Source organism: Tympanuchus pallidicinctus, unplaced genomic scaffold (assembly GCF_026119805.1).
Source record: "Tympanuchus pallidicinctus isolate F22 unplaced genomic scaffold, pur_lepc_1.0 scaffold16, whole genome shotgun sequence".
Classification (NCBI taxonomy): Eukaryota; Metazoa; Chordata; class Aves; order Galliformes; family Phasianidae; genus Tympanuchus; species Tympanuchus pallidicinctus.
Window position 1 is genome coordinate 15,719,164 of NW_026294679.1, and position 27,519 is coordinate 15,746,682.

General features: G+C 39.1%; 1 protein-coding gene across 1 annotated transcript; it reads left to right on the forward strand.

Moving 5' to 3' along the window:
• Positions 1–2,768: 2,768 nt before the first annotated feature.
• Positions 2,769–27,088, forward strand: HTR7 (5-hydroxytryptamine receptor 7). Its single transcript, XM_052677365.1, has 2 exons — positions 2,769–3,514; positions 25,899–27,088. The coding sequence occupies exons 1-2, from the start codon at positions 2,988–2,990 to the stop codon at positions 26,647–26,649; spliced, it is 1,278 nt and encodes a 425-aa protein (XP_052533325.1). The 5' UTR covers positions 2,769–2,987; the 3' UTR covers positions 26,650–27,088.
• The last annotated feature ends 431 nt before the right edge of the window (positions 27,089–27,519 follow it).

Below are 27,519 nucleotides of genomic sequence, written 5' to 3' on the forward strand. Positions count from 1 at the left end.
AAAAGCTTTAAAAAATCAAAGAAAAACTTCAAAGAAAAATCAATAAAAATGTCAATAAGTGCATGAAAAATGGTGGACGAGAGCCCTACAACAGAGTCAGGGGTACACAGAAATATGAAGAAGATTTTATAGGTAAGCAGCCTGAAGTACTCAAAGGACAGTTAGCTAAGCTGTGACAAATGGATTTGATGCTATTTATTGAAGCCTAATGTTAGGTGAAGAGCTAGTATCCTGAAAAGGGAGAGAGGTTTCACAAATGCCAGCTTGTTCAAGACAGCCAGTCAGCCAACCATAGGTTTAATTTCTGTATGCTGTTTGGAACAACAATTAGAATTTTTATTTAGGATCACTGAAGACAAAAGCAGAATGTTGACTTGGAAGGATCAACTTCTAATGCTGTATGTGTTTGATTTTGAATTCATAGAACAGATGTAGTCCCATGGAATGAGGAATGTTCTCTGCTGTCACAGGCACTGGAGATGGGAAAACCTCTGAAGCACACAGGGAGAGCAGCTCACCAGAGTCAGTCCTGGAAACTGGAAGGTTTTTCTAAGTGTGCCCCAGTGAAAAGATTTCAAGGAAAAGATTTTAGAGAAGCACCAGCAGCTTAATCTTGCCAGTGTTTTGCCTTTTTCTGTGATAGCATATAACCTCCCTTTCTGTTATAGGATATAAATCTCTTTGACTTCAATTGGCTCATCTTTTAAAATATAAGATTAAGAGAGTAAACACAAAGAATGGCTGCATGTAATCTTTGAGAAGGAAAGAAATCAAGTAATTAACTTCTAATTAATTGTTTGGGGACTTGATACAGAAAAAAGATGAGACTTTTACCCCCTTTTAGGTTGAGATGGGTACATATAACACGCAAATGATTGTGCATATATTCCACTGAGTACACTTTCTAGAGTCATGTTCCAGAAGGAATCCATGAAGGGCTGTCAAAAGGAATGAGTGTTTAATGAACTGTGTCAACACATTTGCAGGAAGCCCCAGATTATAATTTGCTCTGTAAAGTGATGTTTTAAGTAACTGAAAAATTGCCTTACAGCAAGTATTAAACTACACGATGTTATCAGTTCTTATGATATGAATCTATTTTAAACAAAATTTTTCCAGTTCCGATCTCAGATACTATTTTAGAAAAATGTATTCACACAATGAGGAAATAATCTCCTTTCTCCACGTTGCCTTAATGCTTTAACTTATTATGATGTGTCCTTGCCATACCAAAGATTCATTTTCCTCTTACTGTTTGCTTAGCAGGGGAGGAAGGACAGGGGCTCTATCACCTGGAAGGTAAGTCATCTGCAGCTCTAAGTTCTGGAATATGTTGTGGGCAGTTAAACAGGGAAGGATTTTATTGCGAGTGGACACAGTAAGGCAGCTAACACTGAAGTGCTGGAAAAGTCTGAACAGGAGAACACTTTTAGCTCTGTCATGGTCAAAGAGCTGATCTCACAACTTGATATTGCTTATTTTATGATCCTACTCAAATCAAGATGTGGAGGCAGCAGGGAAAGCCAGCACCTGAGCTGCCCAGTGCTGCTCACTGTTTGAGATACTGTGACCCTGGGGAGCTGCCTGCACTCACATTGTGCCAGGGCAGCTTCTCCCCTCACCTGACCCCAGTCCTTGGTCCTGCTCACAGGAGTGGGGCCAACACACTGCCGCATGTGTTAAAAGGCCTGTTCTGGGGGTAAGGCGATGCTGACAGAATGGAAGATTTCATTAAAACTGAGAATGATATGTTTGCTGTGGATTGGTGCTAGGAGTGACAGATGAGTTTTATCAGACAGCTGAGTGGTTACCAGGTCTTTCTTCAAAGCAGGATTTTATGGCTGCATGATGTCAGCTCATTCTTACTGCGGGGCCACACAAATGGTTCTTCTCTCCCTGCTGTGCATACTAAAAATAGTGCTGCTGTGCCATTACCTCCAATTACTCCTCTCATATAACAGTGACATTGGTCAATGGTTATGATCCATCTGAGGGCTCTTGTTTCTTCTGTTGTCTAGCTCCTCTCTTGCATTAGAAATACATAAGAAGCAAGTGTGTTTCATGCTTTTGCTACTTATGGTCTAGCATGACAGCATCCTGACAAGCATGATTCTCTGTGGTCATCCCCCTGAAGACTCAGTCCTTGCTGTGCTTGGAGGTGGGGAAGAGACCTCCAAAACTGAGAAAGCTCTGAAGTATCCGGAATGGGATCAGGAGTCCCGGTTCTGGGATCTCTGCAGTACCAACAGTAGTTCAAAGAAATGGTTTGGTTGGTGTTGGTTTTTGCTTCTTTTTTTTTTTTTTTTTTTCTTTTTCTTTTTCTTTTGTTTTTTAACTTTACTGAAAGGATTACACGTGGGGTAGTGAATGAGTTGAAAACAATGTAATGTAAGTAATAAAAAAGGAAACGCAGGTACTGGAATTCACATTGATAGAATAATAAGGGAGAAATCTAAATCCTGAAGATCCCTAAGCCCGCAGACACGCGTTCTTGGGAGAGCACCACGAAGCGCCGCGGTCCCCTTTCCCCGCAGCAGCGGAGCCCTCACAGCTCTCACCGTCCCGCAGCTCTCGGCACTCCCGCGCCCTCCCGGTGCTGCATCCGCCGCACTCTCCGCGAGCCGTCCCGGCCGGAGCAGCGCTGCCCGCTCCCATGCCGCCGCACACCGCGGCCGTCCCGCCGCCAGCGGGAGGAGGGAGCGGGGGCGGAGCGGCGGCCGGCCCGCTCCCGGCTCCCCGCCGCCGTCGGAGCACGCCGCCGCCGCCGCCGCTCGGGCCGGGCCGGAGGCGCGCAAGGGATGGCGCGGTGCCCGCCCCGCAGCCGCCCGAGATGCGTCGCGGGAGAGCGCGGCCGCTCCGGGGGAAGTTGAGGGCCGCTCCGGCGGCTGCGAGGGGGCGGGCGGCGCCGGGCGGCCGAGGAGGAGCCGGAGCATCCCGGGCAGCGCGGTGAGCCGGGCGGTGGGGCTCGATGGGCAGCTCGCGCCGCCATGGTCATCGCCCTCAACGGCAGCCACCTCTACGGTAACCTCCGGCCCTTCGCGCTGGAGGAACCGCGGACGCTGGGCGGCGGGAGGATGATCGCCGGCTCGTGGCCCCCGCGCAGCCTGGCCAAGCTCGGCCCTGGCGGCACTCCCCCACCGCTGCCCGCCGCCAGCCCCGCGCCCGGGAACGACTCGCAATGCGGGGAGCAGATCCTCAGCTACGGCAACGTGGAGAAAGTTGTCATCGGGGCCGTGCTCAGCCTCATCACGCTGCTGACTGTCGCCGGCAACTGTCTGGTGGTCATCTCCGTCTGCTTCGTGAAGAAGCTGCGGCAGCCCTCCAACTATCTCATCGTCTCGCTGGCCCTGGCCGACCTCTCAGTGGCTCTGGCCGTCATGCCCTTCGTCAGCGTGACTGATCTCATCGGTGGCGAGTGGATCTTCGGGCGCCTTTTCTGCAATGTCTTCATCGCCATGGATGTCATGTGCTGCACAGCCTCCATCATGACCCTCTGTGTGATCAGCATCGACAGGTGAGCGACCCCTGCTCCAGCCATGCTGGGGACCCTCTGCTCCCCACTTTTTCCCGAGGAAAGAAGAGGCTCTTGATGAGCCCAAAGTGCAGTGTGAGCCCTGCAGTCTCTTGTTTGAAGGAGCTGGGTGCCCCGTTAGCCCCAGTTAGCCATGCTGCTCTTCCCACAGAGCCTGGGAGGTCACAGCTTTACAGCTGTGTGTGGTTTCTGTGGCTGCCTACAAATAAAGCAAGCGAGCATTTGTTGCTGCTTTAACATGTGCAACGTGTGTCTTCAGTTGTATTGTAGCAAGGCTGAAGCTGAGCTGTTTCTGGGGTTGATGTCTCTGTGAGTCACTGGAGTTTGGTGGAGTTTCACCAGGTCAGAGCTTGCTCAGGAATTACAGCTCATTGGGTTTTTACCATTATTCTGGTACAGCCTGGGAATAGCTGAGTTTCAAGTAGCAGAACCACTTTGGACAAGTAATCTTATGACTAAAGGAAAAATTGCTTTGAAGTATTTGCCTCTCTATATATATATCTTCAGTTCCCCTTAAAACAACAAACAGGTATCCTCGTGGACAGCCAGCTTCTTCCAAAAACTAGTCCAGGCAAGCATTTGGGCAATAAGAAGGTGTAGATAGGCTACAGGAGGAACCCAGGTATTTCTGATGTTAAGGCCATCCCTGAGATCTCACATATGCCCATGTCTAAGCTCTCCTCTGCAGAGGAAGGCTAACATATTCCTTTAATTCCTGAGGTCCAATCTGAAATCAGATACAGCCTGTAACTTCCCTTTTGCACAGCCTAAATTGTATGCCAGGCATCTTAGCATCTAGAGTGAAACTGTTTTCCTTACAACTCAGCACAGCTAGCAGAAAACAAAGAACTTCCTAACTGTAGGAATCGTAGGTTTATCAGAGTCCGATATCAAACAGTTGCCTTGACTCTTGTCTACTTCAGAAAGTTTTTGGGAAGGACTGCACTGAGTTTATGCAGAGAAACAGTCTTTCAGAAGAGTCCAACAATAACTGGAGGTTGTTTCATTCATTTCAGGTCAGTTTCTATTCATTTCAAGACTTAATTACTTTGTAAGCATCCCCTGCTCTGATGTTCTCTACTTTGTGAATTCTGCGGGGCTAGCAGATATGTGAACGCTGCAAAACATCTTGTAGCAATGAAATCTACAGACAGACTTTGATAGCATCAAAGGATTTTGTTATTGTTATTTTTGCTTTTAACTTAATTCCAGTATTGTAAGAAAATACAAGTAGACTTATCTTCCTTCCCAGTGTTGTTCTATTTTTCTCACCTTGTCATTTTTGAGATAGGTCATTTCATTTTCCCATGCTTGCAGCATAAAATATTTTCATCCATTGATCGTTCTTGATGTTCGTGACTGAGCTCTCCATCTCTATTTCTAATAACCTTCTTAAGACAGGTTAACATCATTAATCTCTCTTAGCCAAATAAGGATGTGTGGCTGATTCACTTAGTAGCAATGGAGTAAGTAATTTTTCTTCCTTGTCATTGCTTCACTTGACATTTGAGCTGACTGCTGTGTGCTAAGCAAAGGCTTCTGCTGAGCTAATCATGGGGATGAGAAGGTCTCTCACTTTTTCCTTTCCTTTATATTCCCCCTCTCAAATAAAAACTTACAAGAGATAGAGCTGTGTATTTTGAACATAACATAGCCTATTATAAATGACTGGTTTTTATTTACTGGTTTAAACTAGAATCATTCTCCTCTTGTCTGTTCCTACCTATATTTCTGAATGTTTGTTTAACATGATATCTTCATAATTCATTATACCCTTTTCTACTTCCTACTTGAAATCAAAATTCTATCAGTTCATCAGGATGCTCTAACCTCTGCAACTCACATCCATGGGATAGTTAAGATAGGTAATGTTGTAAAGAGAAGGAGACAAGCCAGCAATTCATTAGCAAAATGTCTTCACCATTTGGCAATAAAGAATTTTAAAATTCCATGATTTGCAATCCTATTTAAAAATAAATAATCTTAAACTGCTGTGAGAGTGCTCAGACAGACCAAAGATGAACTTGAGAGGTTAAGTAGTCTTTGAATGGGGAATATGTGGAAAATATGCAAACCACAGAGTGCTGATGAAAAATAAATGTGAATGATAAAGTGTTGCCACTGTAAGTTAGTGGTTCCAGCTTACCTGCTATTCACACATTTGCATAGTTAGGAAAGTTTTAACAAATCAGGAGACATACCTCTGAAAAACAGAGTACTATTAGATAAAGCAATGGGACAGGAGCTAGCAAACCACAATGCGTGAGGTGCATCAAAGGCCACTTTTCACAGGTATGATGGAAACACTTGCATGTTTTATGTTACCTAGGAGAAGAAGATCTCTGGTGATAAAGCCCTTATAATCCCACTGCAAAGAATAAAAATATGAAATGAACCAGGAAATTCAGAAGCAGGGGACAAGTGAATAAAATTCACCATGGTTTCAACATGGCCACTGTCCTGTGTGCTGTTAGATACACTTAAACCTAGTAGCACAGTTTAGTCGTCCTGTTGTCTCCTGCTTAGAGAGAAGGGACAAAATCTGTTAAAACTGAACTTTTTTTTCCAAATAACTAGGCTCATGGAATAGTTTGGGAAGCCTTTGTCATCTGGTAGCATCTCTCCTGAAAGGAAGGATACAGCTGTATTAGGCAGTGCAGAGTCAGCAGGCAAGTTGAATGTTTTCAAGTTTTCATTATTAAACCTAGGTTATTCCCAAAGCAGATATCACTCAAATGCAAACAGCTGAAAGAATGTTACTATTGAATAAATCTAAACAAAAGCTTGATTACAAACCGTTAGGCAAAGTTTTTGTGGAGAGGTAGTATGGTTTGTTGGACAAACAAATGTAGCTGGTAAGAAAGAAGTTTGAAGCCCATCCAAAGAGGATAAAATAAATAAATTCCAGGGGCTTTTTGATTTGTTTTACTTGCAGAGGTATAAGCTATTGGCTCATGTCACTGAATGCCAGCAGCTGGCAGGCCTACTGCATGTGCAGAGATTGTACTCTACAGCCCTTGGGGACAGACACATTTTTACCTGAATTTGTAGGAAAATACAGATTAACATGGAGCCTACAAGTGGACTGGTTTGATTCTGTTGCCTGGTCAGACACGTCCCACGTGGCCTGTTCCAAAGGAGCGTGCCACTGCCTGAAATTATACAGAAAGGTCTTGAAGGATGCCTTTTACTATTCTTTCCTTTTCCTCTTGCTTTTATTTATTTATTTATACATGTAGCAGAGTGTCAGCAAAATGTATCACTTGTGTTTATAAGCAACTGGTTGACAGAGGCCTGCAGGTCGGCAAATGCAAGGCTTCCCTTTTACAGCAGCAGTATAGTTCCAGGTTTAGGCACCATGTCAAGTTTTTCACCTTCTCTATGTTTAAACACAGGTTCTCGAATAGGATACATATTTGAGAAGAATGTTATTGAGAGCAAGGGTTTGAGATTCAAACACAACCTATCTTTTGTCTGAATAGAGCTGCTTGTGCTTTTTTAGGTTGCTTCTGCTCTAAGCTGTATAAATGTTAAGACTGCAATCATGCTAATATGTAGATCTCTGACTTCGTACAGCATTTACAAGGAGAGGCCAGTCTGAACAGGTCATACAGTTATCTACATAGAACTGAACTGTGGGGTGATCATGAGAGAAAGTCCACAACAATATCAAGTTATTGACTATTAGGGTTTTTTATCTGCTTTTTATTTCACAACACAAAAACCTTCACAGATCTTTATTATGGTGACCTGACATTAACATATTTTTCAGGAATATCTGCCTCATTTAAGTCACTTTGGGAAGGAAGCTATCTGCTTACAGGCAGAAATAAGACCAGACATGACATATGCAAGTGTGTTTCCACCTTTCCAAATTTCGTAAGGATTAAACAAATAAGGCAGCTTGATACCTCCACCATCACTATCACCTCTGCTATACTCTATCCATTATATGAGTGGTAGCTCTGGAGAAAGGTAGGAGTTACTGAGACTGGTGAAATATTTGTGCCTCACCGAATAGTAAACTATTTAAAGCATTTCTTAGTGGGTTTTTGTTTTTGTTTGTTTGTTTGTTTCCTTTTAAAGCTCAACTTTTCTGGCTCTGAATTAAATTATACTGCATTTAGATTTCTTTACATTTAAGAGAGCTTGAACATCAGCAGGGAATCACAAGGGAAAATGCAAAGCCTGTCTTAGTGGATGAATGAACATCAAAGAGGAATTAATTGAATTTAATCAGGTGTTGTTTGCCTGCTGATTCATCATGTTATTCTGACCCAAGATAACTACAGAATCCTGTTTTGGAGAGTATCCACTGAATAATTGCATCAGTAGCAATTTTTAATTCAATTTAAAAATAACTTTTTGCCTTAGAAAGTAATAAAGCAATATAACTATAGTTGAAGAATTCTAACACTTGCTCCACACCCACATAAATAATGAAACACTTTTGGGGGAGCTTTACCAGTTTGTATCCTAGCCAACAATGTATGACTATTCCAGACTTCCTTGAAATTGATGAGGATTTTCAATTCTCATGCAAACAGTAGAGTAATGTGGCTTTTTGTTGTTCCTGAGATTTTTATATACAAGGAATGCTCCTCTTTCCTCTCTCTGTATGATATCTTTTACGATGCTCCATGTAACTATGAATAATTATGCTTTACCTTAGCATATGGATGCCCCTAAGTTCTCACCCATTTCATGTTCCTGGAAGCGTGGCTGGGAACTAAGGAGTGCTCACAGGAATAGCTTGTGCATAACTTGTAAATAAAGTCTCCAGCACTTTAAGTAGCATCCAGGTGTCTACTCTCCGCTTACATCCAAAACCGATTACCTGACCTGAAAATGTTGTCAGCAATATCCTAAGCCTTATGACACCTAGAAGGTCTGTGTGGCTTCTGTTCAGAACAGAACTCTTTTGCCTCTAGGCCATGGGTGAAAATGCTGCAGGCTGTTCTGTTAACCCTGCTCTTCAGAATATATGTGTAGACAGGTATGCACAGCCAGATACCAAAAAGTCCTGTATGTAATTTTTTTAGGATGTAGAGTATACATAAGCACTGACATGCAATGTTCCCAGCTCCAAGGCATTTTGTTCAGTATACAGAATGGAACAAGGTTTACTGCAGAAATCTTTATCATTGCTTTAGGCAGTTCTTGTCCTTGCAGTCCTATGGACTAACACCAGCCAGATCTGTGCTGCTTGCTAGGGATTTGGCTTGAGTAGGGTCTCCTCTGAGACCTCATGCTCTTCATTTAGGGAACCTTGATAATATGGACCTTGATGGATACAAGAAACAAAAGTACTGCAGTGTAAGGGCTTTCTTCAAAAACAGGCTGTGGGCAGTGAGTCTTCTAACTTTCACTTCTTTAATAGCAAAGTGTGTTCCTTTGTGTCCTTGCAAGGCGTAAGCTGTCAAATCCTACAAGCAGTGGAGGTCCTGAAGTTACTGAAGGCTTCAGAAAAGTAGAAAGCTTTGATTCATCTAAAAATAACTCAAGAGAGAAAAACAATACAAAAACAAAACAAAAAAACCAACAAAACCAGAAGGAATTACAGGAAAAGTATGTGATGGAGTCACTACAATTAAAGTCTATTGCAGAAAAAAGTTATTAATATGGCAGCAAATTCCTAAATGGCAGAGGCATTCTTTCCATTGCTCAAGAAATTGCTCAAGAAATTGCTTATGCAACAAGAAATGGTGTTCTTTCTGAGTCTATAAATAACTTACGTCACAAAAAGTACAGGCAATATCGATACACAAAAATGAAAATCAAAAGAAAAAAGCAAAGCAGATGTTTTTTATTCCTTTCCATGTAGATTTTCTAATTTAGTCAACTTGAAGAAGAGTTACTCACGCTGTAACTTGTTCTTGTCCATAGGGATTGTTCTATTACGTCTTAGCACAGATATTAGGCTTCATAACTAAACTTGTCATGCACAGTAAAGAATAGGAGGTAGTAAATAAAAGGTGTTCTAACAAACAGGCCTTTTACACCAAAGCATGTGGAAGTTGTGTCATTCTAGAGTGGGAAGAAGTATAAGATCTGAAGTTTGGCAGGAGTCTTATGACTGTGTTGGAGAGGATGAAAAACAGGGTGAAGCTGGAAGACATTCTTTTGCTGTTATGTGTGCATTTAAAAAAGGGAACCATGAAGTGTGTAGATGGAGGATAACCTGGAGGTGACAGGTAAAGATAACTGCAGTTGATCATGATCCAACATGTATATTAACAGAGAATAATAGTTCAGTAAGTAGCAGGAGATTTCAAATTACACCACATTTACTGAATGCCTTTTCTTGAAACTGGCTTGTTGCATTTTTCCCCCACATTCCAAACTATCTTCTGTTTGCTCCTACCAAAGCTTAACACTATATGAGCTTTCAGAAGTTATTTTTGGGTCTCTTCATTCTTTGGGTATCATCCAGATATTTCAAAGGAGCCCTATATCCAGAGGTAAAGTTAATGTTAATTCACATTTTTGCCAAACAGGGCATTGTGGAGACATTTGAATAGCGTATTTCTTCCTGACAAGAACACAAAAAGAGTTTCCATAAATGAGATTGGATTCACTTAAAAATTCGCAGGAATGATACAGTGCTGGAAACACTTCTGTTTTTGAAGGGGACTTTCAGAAATATCTTGTAACATAAATAACAAGAATGCAAATACATATCAGACTATCAGACAGGTGTACAATGTAGTGTAGCCTATGTACACTGATACCAAATTTTATTTGCTCAGAGTATATTTTCTTGAACTGAACAAGGAGGTATTTGTGGTCATTATACAGCACTTAAAGCAAGACTACTCATACTGCTGGTAATGTGTTTTAATAGTTTTCTAAAGGAGCAGAAATTAACCAAAGATTGTCTTTGAATTTTCTGGAATAATTTTCTCAGAAAAAAATATTTCTTTTTGTAGAAATCCTTGTTAATTGCATAAGGGAAGTATCTTGTTTCTTGAAAAGAAAGCCAATATTATTTTTAATATTGCTCTTAAGTTTGAAACACTTTATCAGAAACATTTGTGCCAACTTTTTAAACAGAACATCTGACTTAATCAGCAGTTGATAGTGTACATATGTCTTTTTCTGCTACAAACTCCTCAAACAACTAAGACCAAGGAGTGGAATTGCACGGTCTGATATCTAAGTCTACAACATATGGTCATCACAAAGCAGTTCTCAGTACAGTTTTTTTCCAAATGGTCACTGGTATTTGTAAGGAGAGGATACCTTCTTTTGGCTGGAAGGCTGAGATTTCAGTTTTTCATGTTGCATTGGGAAGCCAGTTTCTTCAGAAGGATTGTACTACTTTTGCCAAGCTTGACACACTCAGACTGGCAAGATCTCTCATTTAGGTTGACTCAGTTACACTGAGACATTTGATTCCTAGTAGTATCATTGCAGAACTTCATGGGAAGGTTGCTGCTGGTAATGCAGTGGGCACACTTCAAATATAAACCATATGTCTAGGGAGAAAGGAGGAGAGAGCTACCTGCTTTTAAATGAATCTGAGCAGCAAGTCAGCCAGTAGAAATGCTGAATATAACACACTTTGGTTCTGCCAGCTCAATTTGAAGCTTGAGTTCAAACTGGTGTTATGTCACAAACTGGAGGCAGTATTTGTTCTCATAATAAATATTGTATGTTATGGCTCTTCAGAGAGTAAGAAAGAGAACTAGACCACTTTATCATTTCATATATATTACCCTTTAAGTCCTATGATTGTAAAGACTCTTAAGAAATGAGTATCAGGATGTTAATGAAGAAATATCTTTCTTGAAATTCAGAAGTTGCCTTTCTTGGCCATAGATAACAACAATGAAAATGATGCAACAATTTGAAATCATTCATGAAGAGTGTGAATGTACAGAACTGAACCTTTTGCAAAGATAAGGGAAAAAATCTTCAGTTACAGAGTTAAAGGCACAATGATTTTTATAGCTCTTTGCCACTAGCCACATGCTCTTCTCTTTATTGACTTCACTACAAGATTTGTATGTATCTGAGTAAAACTTGGTTTTATTCTGTTAGAAGCATTATAACAAAATTAAAGAATGAATGCAGCAGCTTTGATTTTTCTTTTCTACCTTGCTGTTCCATCAGGAGGCTTTATATAGAACATCTTGATTATCTGATACATACGGGTGGTTCCATAAATATTAGCTCATATGTAAATGAGGTAATGATTCACATCTAGCAGTAAACAAGTTTTCTGGGCAATGTGCAGAGAGGAATGAAAATTCTAATAGTGCCAGCTGTTCTAGTAGCATGCAGACCTGAGACATGCAGGGAAATTAAGTCAGTACTGAATATGTTCTTTCTGTCTTTATGGCCTCTGCAATCAAAGTGTGAGCTAGTACAAAGAGATCACCAAGGGGGTTAATAAATACTACCATGTACAGTAATTTGCTCTATGTAAAGCAAAATGATCATGATTTATGTAAAAGACAAAAGCAAGAAGGGACATTACGAAAATAACTTTTTTTAAAGTAATGAGAAACCAGGGTGAAGTCTATTCTTAGAGGTACATTGTGTCTCAATGAAAAAGCTGGCAACAGTTTTTTCCTGAGATATATCAAGGAAATGGGTGGTTTTTAGTACTGTCAATAACTTGAAATCAAGTTTTTTAGCTTATAGAAGTACAAATTAAAAAGATAACCACAAGGAGAGTTACTTGTCCATTTTTGCTCACAAATTTTCATGTTCCTTTAACGAATCATTGGGAAGTGAAATTGGAGCCATGTGGAAGGTTAACACTTTTTCTCAGACAGAATCACAGAATCATTAAGGTTGGAAAAGATCTCTAAGGTCATCTAGTCCAACTGTCAACCCATCCCCATGATGCCCACTAGCATGTCCCACATCTACATTGTTCTGGAACACCTCCAGAAACCATGTCTCTGCCACATCCCTAGGCAGACCATGCTAGTGCCTGACCACTCTATTAGAGAAGTTTTCCCTGATAGCCAACTTGAAAAGCTGGGGAGCTGTTTGTCCTGTAGGTTATGTCAGGCTGGGGAGCCTGAAGAGAGGAGCAAGCAGCAGTTAGCTTTGCCTTAAGGGTGATGGAAAACTTCTCAGGGACCAAAGGAAGAATTTGTTGGATCTCAGACATTCACTGAGTTGGGTAAAAGCAGAACTGGAATCAAAGGCTTGACTGCAAGGGGACAGTTCTTGTGGGAGAGCTGCGTACAAACCTTACTTCCAACTCACCACATGATAACGCATGTAACACATAAATGTACTAATTTTCATTTAAATACCTTTTGACTTTTCTAAGTTAGAAACTCGCCAGTCTTTTGGATTGAACTTGTTTTTGTAGAAGATGTAGCTCATCAGCCTTATATTCAGTTCTGCTGTCCTTACTCACACTGAAGAACATTGATCAGTAACCTTGCTGGCAATGGAATCATTACTTCTCAGCAGCTGAGTTTTAAGTACCTTCATTCAGAGATATGGCTGTTACCATTGCAAGAGAAGTGGAACCCCAGAGACAGAGCTTTCTTTAAGTGCATTATTTATAATCTGACTCCTTTTCATTAGAGAGCCATTAGAAAGTAGGGTCACTGGATTTTGAAATATGGTTTGCACATCTCTGGAGACAGATGCAAAATGTAAATGCAAAAAAGAAGTCTGTAATGTGCTTTTACTAGTTAGAGGACTAGGAAATGTAGGGATTTGTGAATCAAAGCAAAGAATGTTAAAAGATTTACTCCACTATCCATTATTTAGAAATTGGCAACAGGCATAAAAATTAGAAGGAAGAAGTGGAAGTAATGAGCACAGATAACAGAAGTATATGCCATTATCCAAACTTATAGTGCAATTTGCAACATAACTGTCATAATGAATACAAACCATAAAAATATGTTGTTGCCATGAAATAGTTCAGATATACAGACATTTACACATTTACCAGAGTAATTTTCTATAAACAGTTCTTCATGTGGGTTGCTAAATTTTGTTTATTTGCTGTAGAAGTAGACATTTAACAAATATTTGAAATTCGAAATCTCTGAACAAAGTCAGCATGTGTTGTCTGGCCACAAATTACTTGGAAACATTTCTATGTGTGGCCCAAAGCAGCTGCTGACAAGATGCAAAGCTTTTATTTAATAGCCTAATAAGATGTTTTGATCTAAAAATAATACAGCTCTGGCTCTAAAGACTTTATTTTTGCACTGTTGTGTACTTGTACTTCAGTTTCCTTTTTACCTTAAGAGTATGCATTTGTAGACCCACTTTGCAGCACAAGCAGTTTTATCAACAATGCTAATTGTAGTCTCTCAAGAGTCTATTGTCCTATATTAAAAAGCTATTTTTGCTGAACGAGTCTGATCATTAGCAGAACACAAGCTTCTCTTTTTTCCAAAAGTAATCCAAATTAAAATGGCATGGTAGGCTGTTTGCCTGTAAATTAAGCAATATAAAAGGAGGCTTAACATTTCTGAAGCCTGGTACTTGACATTAAGACTGCACTGCTGCCTAGGTGGTGAAATGAAGACAGCATATTATCAGGTAACCAAAATGCCTGCAAATCTTGGTGAGCTCCCTGAGATCTCTATAGGCTCAGCTGTGGTGATTCATCCCATACTGAGAACAAAGTTCTGCTCCTAAGTTCAAGTACCTGTTTGAAGATGTTAGCCTGGCACATGAGAGCTGTGATTATTGGAAACTGTAGGTGCAGCAATACATCTTGGGTGTTTTGGTCTTTATCCAAACATGGTTGATGCCACCACATCTCAAAAGAACCTTGGAGTTGCCTGCCTTCTGCTGATACAAGCAATGGGAAGATGTACTCACCAAGAGGTGAGAAGAGGTTCCTTCTGCTTCCTTCTGCTGATCCCACTTATTTCATGGCTTCCACATGTGTTGTAGCATCTGTAAAATGAGGAGAGAGGAGAGGGTCCTTGATAATCTGAAAATTCTGCTGTCATTGAAGACTGGAAGAGGAGATGGTCTATCATGAGCTGTACCTATTTCTGCTTTAGCATAAAGTTATATATCTAAATTCTGGAATGTAAAAAGGCATTTTAAAAGAACTGTTATCATGAAACACAGTGTGGCTCTTATTCGTCACATAGCAGTGCTAGATAGATACCTGTCAGTATGTAACTTCAAGCAGAGGCAGCTTATTCTTCCAGCTTTTTGACGTGGGGTGACTGAGTTTCTTATAATCTGGAAATTTATTACAAACTCCTTGTTTCAGCCTTGCAAGCAAGATTTGTTTGCTGCTGTTCACAAGTAGAGCATCACTGACCTCAGTCAGACGAGAATGCATTTATGCTGGAGGAGATGCAGTGTTTTTTTTATCTCAGATGTTTTTATGAAACTGAGTTACTTATATATTTTGGCTGTTTCGGTACCTCCATTGCAGTCCCAAAGTTGCCATTTCCCTCTTTTATTCTGTTTGTGGATTTCCATCTTTTTTTCAGCCCTAAGTGCATTGAGAGTTACTTTGTAAAAGGGTGACATCAACGAAAAGTTTGTTTTACACTAAAAGATAATGACAATATTTTAAAAGTACTTTTCAAGAAATTACTACAATTAAAACTCACTTTGCTCACTTTCTAGGAACAGCAGGTAAATGTGGCTAGCATTTCCACACCTGGCACTGTAGAGAAACCCAGACAATATACAGACACTGCAAAAGATGCTTTGTGCCTTAGATTTTCCTGCGTATGCTAACATTACCTATTCATGTATACTGTGTTTTTCTTTCCTTCTGAGCTTTGGCAAAAACTTAAATTTGGGGTAAACATTCTTAATTTTTATGTACCTCACCCAAATAAACGTAGCAATATCTTCCTGGGATTTTTTACAAATTCAGGTCTGCCTTCAGGCAAATACTGCTATGGCCAAAGCAAAAAATGTCCAAGTAAATCAGTTCTAGATTGAGATTCACCCATATTGGGGTTCACTAGGACACTTGAAAAATCGTTGTCAGAAGCAGCAAAGAAGATGATTTGGATCATATCCTTCCAACATTTTTTCTGTCTCTAAAGAGACAGGAATTTGTCTCTATAGAGACAGGAAGAGAAAGAAAGAGGAGGAAAAAGGAAGAAATATGCTAGAAGGGGTTCTTCCTTAAGTGCTTTGTCTGGGAAATTATGTTTAAATTGTTTGTATTCAAGGAAGGAAAAGAGGGGACATAAATATCAGCACATTTAAATAAAGCTATTCCCTGAAGATACTTTGTTTTAATACAGCGGTATTATCAATTCAATGGACTGTGACTTTTCATTTCATTCATCGCTTACTTATATTATGGAAATTTCTGAAATGCTTCATTTAATTGCACTGAAGAGATCAGTCATGATTTTCTAGTTGGAGTTGTAGGAGGCTTTCATTTTGAAACACCATTATAACTTTCAAAATAATTCCTTTTAAGCTGACGTTTAGTGTCAACCCAAGTGTGACTCATGCAGTGAAGCTGGAGAAAATCACCTTAGCCATTTTTACATTATTCGAATCTAACAAGGGTTTTCTTTTTAAAAAACACAGCTTTCATAGCTCTGAAACCAAGACCCCACACATTTTCACTGAAGATACCTGCTAGCTTACCTCAAGCAAAATAAAAAAACCCTTCTTCCTGAGAACGAGTTAATGACCTGGCATCCCACCTACACCAATAATTCTGAGGGACTTTCCAGGCAGCATCAGCTGCATCCCACCTAGGCACTGTCCTACATGCTGGCCACAGGCCCTTCAGTACCTTCTCTGAGGCCCTCCTACACTTTGCTGGGCTTTTCACTTTTCTTGTACATCTTGGGACCCACCTAGCTACCATACACAAAGGAGTCATCTTTGTATGTGTGCTTGTGCATGCATGTTCCCGCATGTCTGTGGGAGAAGACCTATAGTGACACATTGGCCAAAATGTGTCACAGACACTGTGTGCATCAGCATCTTTCACTGCTCACTTAAGGTATGCTTGTGTTGGTCTTTGTGTGTTAGACTGTAGAACTGAGAGTGAAAACACCGATATTTTCATTACAGCCTATGTAAATGCTTGCACAGAGCAGGAGAGCCTCAGGCCTGAGGCATGTCTAGTGGTTGTCTCCTGGCACATCTCCTACATCCTGGCTGAAGTCAGCAGGTTGGCCAGGAGTCATGAGCACTCATCTTTGCCACAGGACAACGTCAGCCAGGTTATGGGAGGGAAAGAGATGTGTGTTCCTTTAATACATTGTGAGTTTGAGAAATAAAACTTTTTCTGAAGTCAGTAAAGAAGGGGGAAAATATGGTTGATTTAGAATTAACTCTGTCAAGAACCTGAAATCTCCATTGGCTTTGATGATGGCCTTGGGCATGAGGGTTAGGAGGAGCCAAATGATGGTAACCTTAAAGAGGAAAGTACAGATTTGGTACATTTTCCAGTTCTAATCTGCAAAACTTATTCTTTTAATTCCTCTCTGTTCTTTTGCTAAGAGGAACTGTGTCTGTATAGCAAAGTAGCCACTGCATCTCAATTGATGCTTCAATTTACTATGCCACTCTTTTTACAAGGGCAAAGCAGCAAATAAAACTTTTCCTACTAGCAACTATTCCCAGTCTCTACTGCACTGTTTGTGCCTGTCAACTGGACAACTTCTGTTAGCCTGCTGACATCCAACTCATATTTTTCAGTTCAGAAGCTTGAACCTTACCTTCAGTCATATAAGTGGCTGAGACCAATGAGTAAATAGATCATCTAAATCTTTGGATCCTATAATTATTCAGGCATTAAGTAAAAGATAGTGGTTAATGCCCATCTTCTGACAGACTATGTAATGGCAAGAACAATTAAGCGTATTGTGCAGGAGATAGAAATGCTTGGTAGTAAGGATCAGAATGTGAGATTTACTCCTGAGGAACTAAGGGCCATCATAAGGATGACTTTGAGTGCTAAAGCATTCTTCCCTAATTTCTTTATTACAGCAAAGAAAGAATGGATCCTTTCTCTGCCAGTTTCTTACCAGCATCCAGTGTTCCAGTCCTTCATTCCATCCTTCCACTTGCTATGTCTGGTTCTCTAGTCTGGGAAGAGAAGAATAAACATAAAGCCCAGCACATCCCTACCTTTTCTGCCACTTGAGTTCCATGTAACCATGCAGTGACACTTCCAGTCAAGCCTCATCCCTCCTCAGTGGCTTTTGAATCATATGCATTCATGCTCAAAGTCTTTGCTACCGCTCCTCAAACTCAGTGCCAGAGCTGCTACCTTCAGCCATGGCACATCAGTTACAAACCAGAACAAGCGATTGTGTTTTCCTTTAAATTCTTTTCCTGGAGAAGGCTTTTCCCTACTTCTGGTTTCCTCCGGTGGTATCTGAGGGCTAAAATATATTCTTTATCATCACAAAAAGGGTCCAAGCATCTTGTGATAACTGATAAGATACCTCATCATACACAAGGAAGAACAAATAACCACATAGACCCAGGACTCTATGTACCATTAGATGCTTAGATGTTGCAGTTGACAATGGCAAGTTGCAGGGCATTTTTTTCTAATCTTCTAAAATACTTCTGAGCAATAAAAAGGCACTAAATTTGTGGTAAACAGAAATACGAATTTTAAACAAAATAGCATCTTCTGATACAAATTGAATACAGTAGAAAACAACCATTTTGTAGGTTCTTGATGTTTTTTTTTTTTTCTCGAGTGAGGAATGACTTATCAAACAGCATAAATCATACTGTGTATGTGTGTTGTAATTTGTACTTGATCATGTATCCTGATTATACACTTTTCCAGTTTTGAGAGGGAAGAGCAAATTAAGAAAAGCCCTTTATCCCTTTTCCCACTTCTCCTTTCACTAATGGTTGCTTGTTCTCACTGGAGAAAAATTGAGAACAATGTTACTAAAAGGGAACTTGCAGATCTCTGAGAGGTTGAAAGGTCAGAAGTGTACAGAGTGCCCAATGATATATTTATAGAATTTTTTCTAGGAAAGTGTGAAATTATTATTTTTTTTCCCCTCAACTTCGTAAATGCTCAAGCAGTATAAAGAAAAACGGGATTCTACCCACGTGTGGCTTGCCCACTTCTAGAGTTTTTGAAGGGCTAGATGTTGTTTATCAAGTAGTGGGGTGCGAAGCGCCTTTGAGCTCTCTGTATAATTAATCCTACTCCAGTCAATAAGCAAATCACACATGCATGCAGGAGAACAGAGATTAAGAAACCCAGAAAGCGAGTTGAGATGCTTTGAAAACAATTACAAATGAGAAGTGTAACATTACACTGTACCATACCACTTCATTGTATAATTATTTACCAATACTCTTCAGTTTTCAAATTAGTTTATATTCTAGGAGGCTACTGCAGGATGCAGAGAACTGAAATCCATTTCCCTTCTTATATCCTATATTTACATCATTGGTGAAGATACAAGAAAGGAAAGATACTATGTTAAACAAATATATTTGCTGAAAACAGTTTGTTCCTTAATAGTATTTAGTCTATAATATAAAGTATTTAATTTGAGTAACTACATAATACTGGTCAGAAAGTGTGTGTTTATGCATCATCTAACATTTAGGCAGTGTTGAAATATAAACATCATGGTTAGATCTTTTCTTCCATCCAGCATATCATTAGCAGTTTGTGAGGTAGCTGAGAACAAGGTAGTGGCTGGTGACAAATACTGTGACGACCATGCAGAGGGAAAATGAAAGGCAAAGGGTAAGGTCATCTGTAAGAAATTTGCTGAGGCCTAAGAAAAGAGAAGAATATCGTTTTAGAAATTGCGACTAAGATAAGAAACAAAAAGACACTGCAGATCTCTTTCTGGAAATACAGCTGTTACACATTTGTTAGAATGAAGGCAGACATATGCCCCCATCTGTGGAAAAGAAGTCCTAGATGAGTAGGGAAAAATTAAGAAGAAAATATACAGGGCTGAGAGAGAAATGGAAATAAGGCAGAAAAAGAAAGTGAAATAAAAATAGAATGAGAAGAACAAAAGAATGAAAATGAACTAATGTAAATAAAGAAGAAAGTCCATGGAAATACAGGAAAACTGGAAATATATGAGAGGAGAACATAATCTACTATGCAAATTATATCCCTTTAGAATGAGCAGATGTTTAGTTTTGATTGATTTAAATCTTCCCCCACTACCAGGAAAGCATACATTTCTTGAGTTCCATCAAAAATAAACAATTATTTTTCAGAAAAAGAAAAATCATATCAGAACATGCACCGTGTACAACAGCAGTACAGTTTTTAGCTTGCGCCCACTCCAACAGCAGGAACGAATGTCTTCCTTTCATAAAGAGAGTTTATTTATAGGAAATGTACTTAATTGAGAGCAAGAGAAGGAATTATGGAAAATAGTTTTTTGGCTCAAAACATAACAAATATTTCATTCTAATTCTTTCAAGCGTCAAAACTTAAGTATTGCTATTTCAATAATAACAATAACATTGGAATAAGTAACCATCTAACATTACAGACACAAAAGCATTCATCTAATATCTTTCTTAAGTTATAACATTCAGCACTGACAAAGAAGGAGAAATTGTAGCCTTATCCATTTCTAGCAAATGCCATTAGGAAGCAGAATGTGGTGACTCTGCTGAGACTTGCTATAGCTATGTACATGGAAAAGATGCAGTGATGGAGCTAGTATCCAGCGATGGATACTAGATGGAGAACAGTAATTAAACATCATCTTTTTTTTTTTTTTTTTTCCCTTCAGTAAGGGTTTAGTTTTGTTAGCCTTTGACTCACTCTGAAATTGTGCAACACTTATGTTTAGGTTTTAAATACATACTCTGTAAGCTGTCCTACATGCAATGAAATCGGTAACATTGTTCACTTCTGGGAAGTAGAAAAGTACTTATTTTACTGCCTCTGAAATATATCCTCTTCCTGAACAATACTCTGTCAGTTATCGTGAAGAGATTATGCAGCAAAACAGTTACCAGTAACATACAAAAATTAGCAAGGTCACTTTTCACATTGTAACACTAGTCATGCACTTTAATGCTCATGTCTCACCACTTAAGTTTTTGTGTGTTTACCCCTTTGCTTCCATCTCAGTTACTTAAATATGTGATGAGAATAATATTTTCTTCATCATTATTTAAATGCAGTTCTCTGAGACAAAGCTGCTTCTGTTCAGAGTGTACACAGTAAAAAGACAATTCTCTTTGTGGGGTGTGACACAGCTGTAACAGAAATAATACATTATATTATTGTTTCAGCGTCTTATAATTAAGTTGCCATCTAGTATATCAAAACATAAGCACAAAAATAATAATTCCAGATAGATCAGTATTCTGGATTCATTTCTGAATGCTGGATAGCTTTCAGGAATGACATCGTGCTTCTAATCTTGCTATCTCTTAATGGTACATTGAATCAAAGGGAAGAATTATGGAAGATCATGAAAGAATCTCAGACACTACAAAAACAGCAGTCAATTTGGATCATTCTTTGGAATAAGTTATTATTGCAGATGAATTGTTAGGGCTGCATAGCTCTGGGTTGGCAAAGAAGCAAATACAAGCAGCTATGGATTGAAGCTGGAAAGCTGCTGGACTGGAAAAAAAAGAGTACAAAAGCAAGGAAGCATTTTTGTGCCTTTAAAAAAGAACAAAAGTTTTGTGACTTAAAAAAATAGGAAGAGCAGAGAGAACTTTGTGTTAAGCTCAACTCTAATTCCAATAGGAAGTGATAGAGATTCTCAATAGAAATAGCTGTAATGTGCATCTATATAATTTCCACTACAGCTTTTCCAGTTGTGCTCCATAATAATCCATTCTGCTTCATAAAAATAAGGTCAGACAGTGACAGGTGCTAAGCTGATTCTGGAGCAGTCTGGTAGATTGGGTGACAGTGACTAACCCAGCCAGAGAGATTCTTAGAAACCATTGTGCACTAATTGAAATTGAATAGCATCTCCCTATAAAGCATATAGAGACTAGAGACAAAAGAAATGCACGTGTGGGCTTCAGAAAAAGCGTAAGTGATCTCTATGTGGTGGTCCATTCAATCTTTTATTGGGTTGCATTGGAGCCTTTAAGACAGTTTTAATGCTCTCAGCTGTTAGATTTTCTTCTACTCTTTCACTGTCCTTTCACAACCAAATAACAGAGTTAAAGTGGATCATCCTATTTCTATTTTCTTTCTCTTATTGATGACATAGTTGTTAAGATTCAGTTTGCCTTCTAAGGATTTCAGAAGGTTGGGGGAATAGACCCATCTCAAAATTTCCCTGTAGTTACAAACAGTTCACCATTTTACAGCCTAAATATAACAGATGTATTTAGCTTTCTCAGGTGGGAACAAAAGAAAAGATTTTCTATTACTGAAAAAAAGAAACCAAAACCCCAGGTTGAAGCCGCAGAAAGTAAATGTTATGCTTGGTTAACCTATAATACTACCATGCCTGGCACTGCTTTCTATTCTTTGAGAAAGATTTAGTATCTTCTATGTCTATATAATTGCTAATCACTTCAGTCACAAATGGAGATTAATTTGCAAATGGAGATTTAATTTGCAATTTATTAGTGTAGGTAAAGCAAACTTCTTTTCACTGTTTTTTAAGTTAAAGAATTATATATATGTGTTTGAAAGAAAAGAAATTTCATCAAACACTTTATCTATTTTCATAATACAGCAACATTAAATGGCATGCAGTAGCCATTCAGTTTTTGGTTTGGTAATCATTGTGCCAGCAGTAACATAAGTCAGCCATCAGAGCAAGCAAATAGCTTTGAAGAGAATGAATGGGAAGAAGGAATACAAAAAAAACCACAGTGTGCCAGAAATGGAAACCAGGATCTGTGGTTTTCTGTTCCTTCTGTGATATGCTCTCTGCCCTCTGTTTATGTTACAGCCTAACACTTGATGTAGCATTAGGGATATTGAGCACACTAATAAGAAACAGCTGTGTGATCTGCAGTTCAAATGACAACAGTCTGTGTAATCCCTGGTGGATAAAAACTGTTCTAATACATTGTTGTAATGCACTGACACCAAAAATCCAGAAAGAAAAAACAATAATAGCAATAATAATAGCAATAATAATAATAATAATAATAGCAGTAACAACAACAACAACAACAATAATAATGAAAATAAAATCCCGAAAAACCCCACAAACTGAGTGCTCTCAGGAAAAAAGGACTCTTTCACTGTTGGTATTCAGCAGGTAAAAGTGGCAAACAGTGGTTATTCATCATAGCTGATGGCGGCTCTCCAAGGAGGAGCTCTGCACCTACATTTGAGCAGAATCACAAAGAGGGGATGGCAGGTGATGGCCATTCTTCCTGGGCTGAGCACCCACACCACAGGAGGCTGTTTCCGCTCCTCCAACAGGGAAGAGGAGAGACTGAAGAAATCAAAAGAAATTAGCCCAGAACTGGGGATGTGCTCATTCATTTAAAAAGAAACTTACTCTCTCCTTATTTCCCTTCATTGGATCTATGTGGTCTGCTCTTACTCTCAGCTATCTGAGCATGGGACTGTCTTCCAGATGTCAGTGATGTAGTACAAGAAAAGTTCCCATAGTCTTTCTGTCACTGTATCCTCTAGATACTAGCAACAGGTTGTCCAAGACACTTCCTTCTTGTGTGGATGGCTGAGATATATGAAGTAGGCTTTTTAGGGAATTTGACTTCATCCTTTTCCAGCAGTAATGCCTCAAGGTGTTAGATATTTTATGGAATGATACCGTAAGTTCAGCTGATTCACCTGTAGTAATCTCTGGAAGGTAGTAACTAAAAATTAAGCATTAAAAAGTGTATTTTTGCAATGCATTAGACAATACTTTTGAAGCTCAGGAATGTATTAAGTCTTGGACACTCTCTTGTGTATTAGACAGCAGAAGTGATTTACATTATTTTGAAGTTGCAAGTAAGTTTTCAAGGGTAGTGGATTTCATATAGAGATGAAAAGATAAAGTTCCTTCACTTATGCCTGCTGGCTTTTTTATTCCTATCATACTACATTTAGCAAAATGAATAAGATAGAAAGGATGCTGATGTATTTTTATTTTAATTAATGTATTTTAATTTCAAGTAGCATTTTTGAAGTTCAGATAGCTTAAAAAAAAAAAAAAAAAAAAAAAGAGATGCCAGGGCAAAACTAATGCATTTTAATTCTTTTCAGTATACTTATGCTTTCATGAATTTTTAGACATCAGTCATCATGCAGTGTGTGCAGCCTACAGATCTGATTTTTACAGAAATCTGCTTTAACTATTTTGGCTACATAATAAAATTCACCTCGTAATCATGTTATTTTTAATGGCCAATCATATATTAGCTAGAAAAATACATACCTCAGGAAGGTGGATCAACTGTTAATGATTTTTTTTAAGCACTGCACTGTAAGTGACACTTAAAGCTTTCTGTAGAAAGGGTGCAGTTAACTCCTGTGCAGCTCTCTCATGCTATGCTCAGACAAATATGAAGGATGTGCCAGTGCCGTCCCAGAAGGGCTTCTGCAGCTGCTGTAGTTACATTACTTATAAGGGTCTAGCCCTTAGATAGGTGAACTCTAGAACTTCACACAATTAACTCTGCTCTCCTCCATCTTGGACCTTAGACAAGTCCCTCTCCTTAGCAGTGCAAGGAGTTTTGGCCATGATTGTGAAAAACAGAACTCTCCATGGCACGTACCGCATGCCCAGACCACTAGCACTGGGGTGATGGCTGTGTTCTAACGCTGATGGAGACGTGAACAAGAAACAGTCTTTTTTAACACCGTGATCAATGTTTATAAAGCCTATTGCTTTAATTGCAGCCAGTTTTAATACTCCTAGCTCACAGCACCATTGGGCGCAGCTTCACTGGCACAATACTGGGCTGCTGGAGTTTGCTCATGCATGCTGTCAAGAATAGGACACAATAAGTTAATTCTCTTCTTTGTATAAAACTTGCCATGTCAGTAGTGTAAGTGATAGTGACGTCAAGAGTGACTGTTATTACTCATCAAAACAGGTCACGAAATGATGAATCCTTTTGCTTCCAAAACTGTAACATACCTGGGTCCTTCTATAAAGCAGCAGCACTGGCCATAATTTACTGCATTGCAGTAAAATCATCAATGCAGCATTCTGCAGAGCTATGGATACACTCATATTTTGATTTGCTAGGTGAGTAGAGAGAAAAAGTGCTCTGAAAAAACATTTATATTCTCATTGTTATGTTTCTTATTTGTAACCTTCCAAAACCTTCACTGTGTAACTAAACACTGGTACCTCTTGAAACCAAAACCTTGTGAAACATTTATTTTAGGAGAAATTAATTGCATAGATTTTCTTAAAAATTCTTCCTTTTTGGGAGGAGGAAGAAGAAAAAGAACAATGAGAGAAGTTTATGGGAATTCACTGGTAATTTCCAGCACAGCAGAAACCTAATTTCAAAGTATAAATGTTTGGGGGAGGGAAGGAGAAAAGGGAAAAAAAAAGCAAGCATCTAATTCCATATTCCAAGAGAAAGATCCTTTCATTAGAAAGAACATAAATATATCTTATGCAGTTGAGAGTAAATAGGCTTAGGATACTGCTGTCCAGCTACATAAGGCAATAGTAAGAAATGTTTTACTAGAAAAAAATATGTGGCTTAAGCTCTGACAGCTTAGGAAATGTAGTTGTGAGCAGGCTTCACATTTTTTATGGAAACTTGACACTCTATAGAGATGTTTCTTATCTGTTTGAAATTATTTACCATTCTAAACTTAGCTTCTGGTAAAATGTTTTTTTCCCCAGGTCTTCCCAAATCAACACTGCAGTGGATTGTTATTTTGTTCAGTAGAAGTCAGCATGATAAATAAATATCATTTCTTATTAAATGATGATAAAAAGAATAGCTGTAGTACTGAAATTATCTGTTCTTGGCATAAGTTTACAGTTTATAATTCCTGCCTGAAACATGAAGGTAAGATCAGTTTAGAGGTAGAGATCTTCATAACTTATCAATGCATAAGGTGAATGAAGGTTAAGATGAATGCATCTTTCTTTCAACTTAAGCATTCACTCAAAAAATATACTCCTTTATATCTCCTTTGTGTATGGAGCACTCTCCTGTACATCATTTATTTGGCTTTCAGAATTTCCTTAGTAACAACAACAAAAGAATTATCTATATGAAGACTGTACAAATGCATTAAAATCCCAGTCCCTTATGGCGAGATTTCCCTCTAGAAAAGAGCTTTTAGAATACCAGCACTATACAGAGTACCAGCACTATAAATCTTAAAGTGAAAGATGCATATGAACTCACAAATTTGAAATATGTGCATTGAAAAGGCTAAAATAGAAACCTTAGCAAAAGGTGTTAAATTTAATGGCAGACCACGTGAAATAACTTGTAGCATTTAATCACTGCACTGCATAATAACTCTGTGTTGTCATTTTAGGTACCTGGGAATAACAAGACCGCTCACATATCCTGTGAGGCAGAATGGGAAGTGCATGGCCAAAATGATCCTGTGTGTGTGGCTCTTATCTGCCTCTATCACCATACCCCCGCTCTTTGGTTGGGCCCAAAATGTGAATGATGAAAAGGTCTGTTTGATCAGCCAAGATTTCGGCTACACGATTTACTCCACGGCAGTTGCATTTTATATCCCAATGTCAGTGATGCTTTTCATGTATTATCAGATTTACAAGGCTGCCAAAAGGAGTGCTGCTAAACACAAGTTCACCAGTTTTCCCAGGCCAGAAGAAATGGAAGGGATTTCTATGAATGGAGTGATAAAACTGCACAAGGAATCTGAAGAATGTACTAATTTTTCACGACTCTTGAAGAATGACAAGAAAAACATTTCCATTTTTAAGAGAGAGCAGAAAGCTGCCACTACTCTTGGGATTATTGTTGGGGCTTTCACTGTGTGCTGGCTGCCATTTTTCCTCCTCTCGACTGCCAGACCCTTCATCTGTGGTACAGCGTGCAGCTGTATCCCACTGTGGGTTGAGAGAACCTTTCTATGGTTGGGTTATGCAAACTCTCTCATTAACCCTTTTATATATGCCTTCTTCAATCGGGACCTGAGGACAACTTACCGCAATCTCCTGCAATGCAGATACAGGAATATCAACCGGAAACTATCGGCTGCAGGGATGCATGAGGCTCTGAAGCTTGCAGAAAAGCCAGAATTTGTTCTGTAAGGTCACTTATCTTTTGCTATGATCATTTATTGTTTTATCACATTAGCTTTTCCCCTCAGATTTGAAAGAAGAGCAAGAGGGAAGAAGCAGGCATCTCGAGCACTGCGAATCCAGTCACCAAGAAACTGGAGGGTGGCATGGTTCTTTCCTGCACAGCCCACCAGTCATAGTGAACCTGGAAAAACGAGAAAGCGACTTAAAGAAGTTGGGTTCAAGGAAAAAGAGCTGAAGTGCTAAATAGCAGAAAAGGGAGGATAAATGGTAGGGCAAGTTTTTTGGGCTGCTAGTAAGGAAAGAGCAAAGTTGCTCAAGCCAACCCTTTCTTTTGTTTTTGGCCTTGAAATTTTTGCTGTAATAAAGACTATGTTGAAAAGTTCAATATAATTAATTGCTTTCCACTTTGTTAATATTAAAATAAAACATTTAAGATGAATCTGAATTGGAGAAGTTGTATTGCTGAGAATACTGTTTATTAAAAAGAAAAAAATCTCCTCTTAAGATTTAATCTATTGGATTGCCTGGGAATAAAGTACATCATGAAATCTAATGCTGCCTTTGTGCAGCAACTGTGACACTGAAGGGACACATCATACTTTGAAGGTGAATATTAGTTTAAGTAAATTGACATGGACTACAGTTACTGCTGCCATGCAGCATGATTAGCTGCATTGCTTCTTGGGCAGGTAAAGACCTTGTCCTGCATTGCCAATAGAACAAATGTCTGATTTCCATTTGTTTCAGTAGGTATCTGGTCTTTGTCTGTCTTTGCTTTCTTAAACTCTTCTTTTTGTGAGTTGAACCCTTCTCTAGAGAGAAACAACTATCCATGCTCAAGGCTTGGTTTCTATTTATCTATGGCTAGTCCTTGTT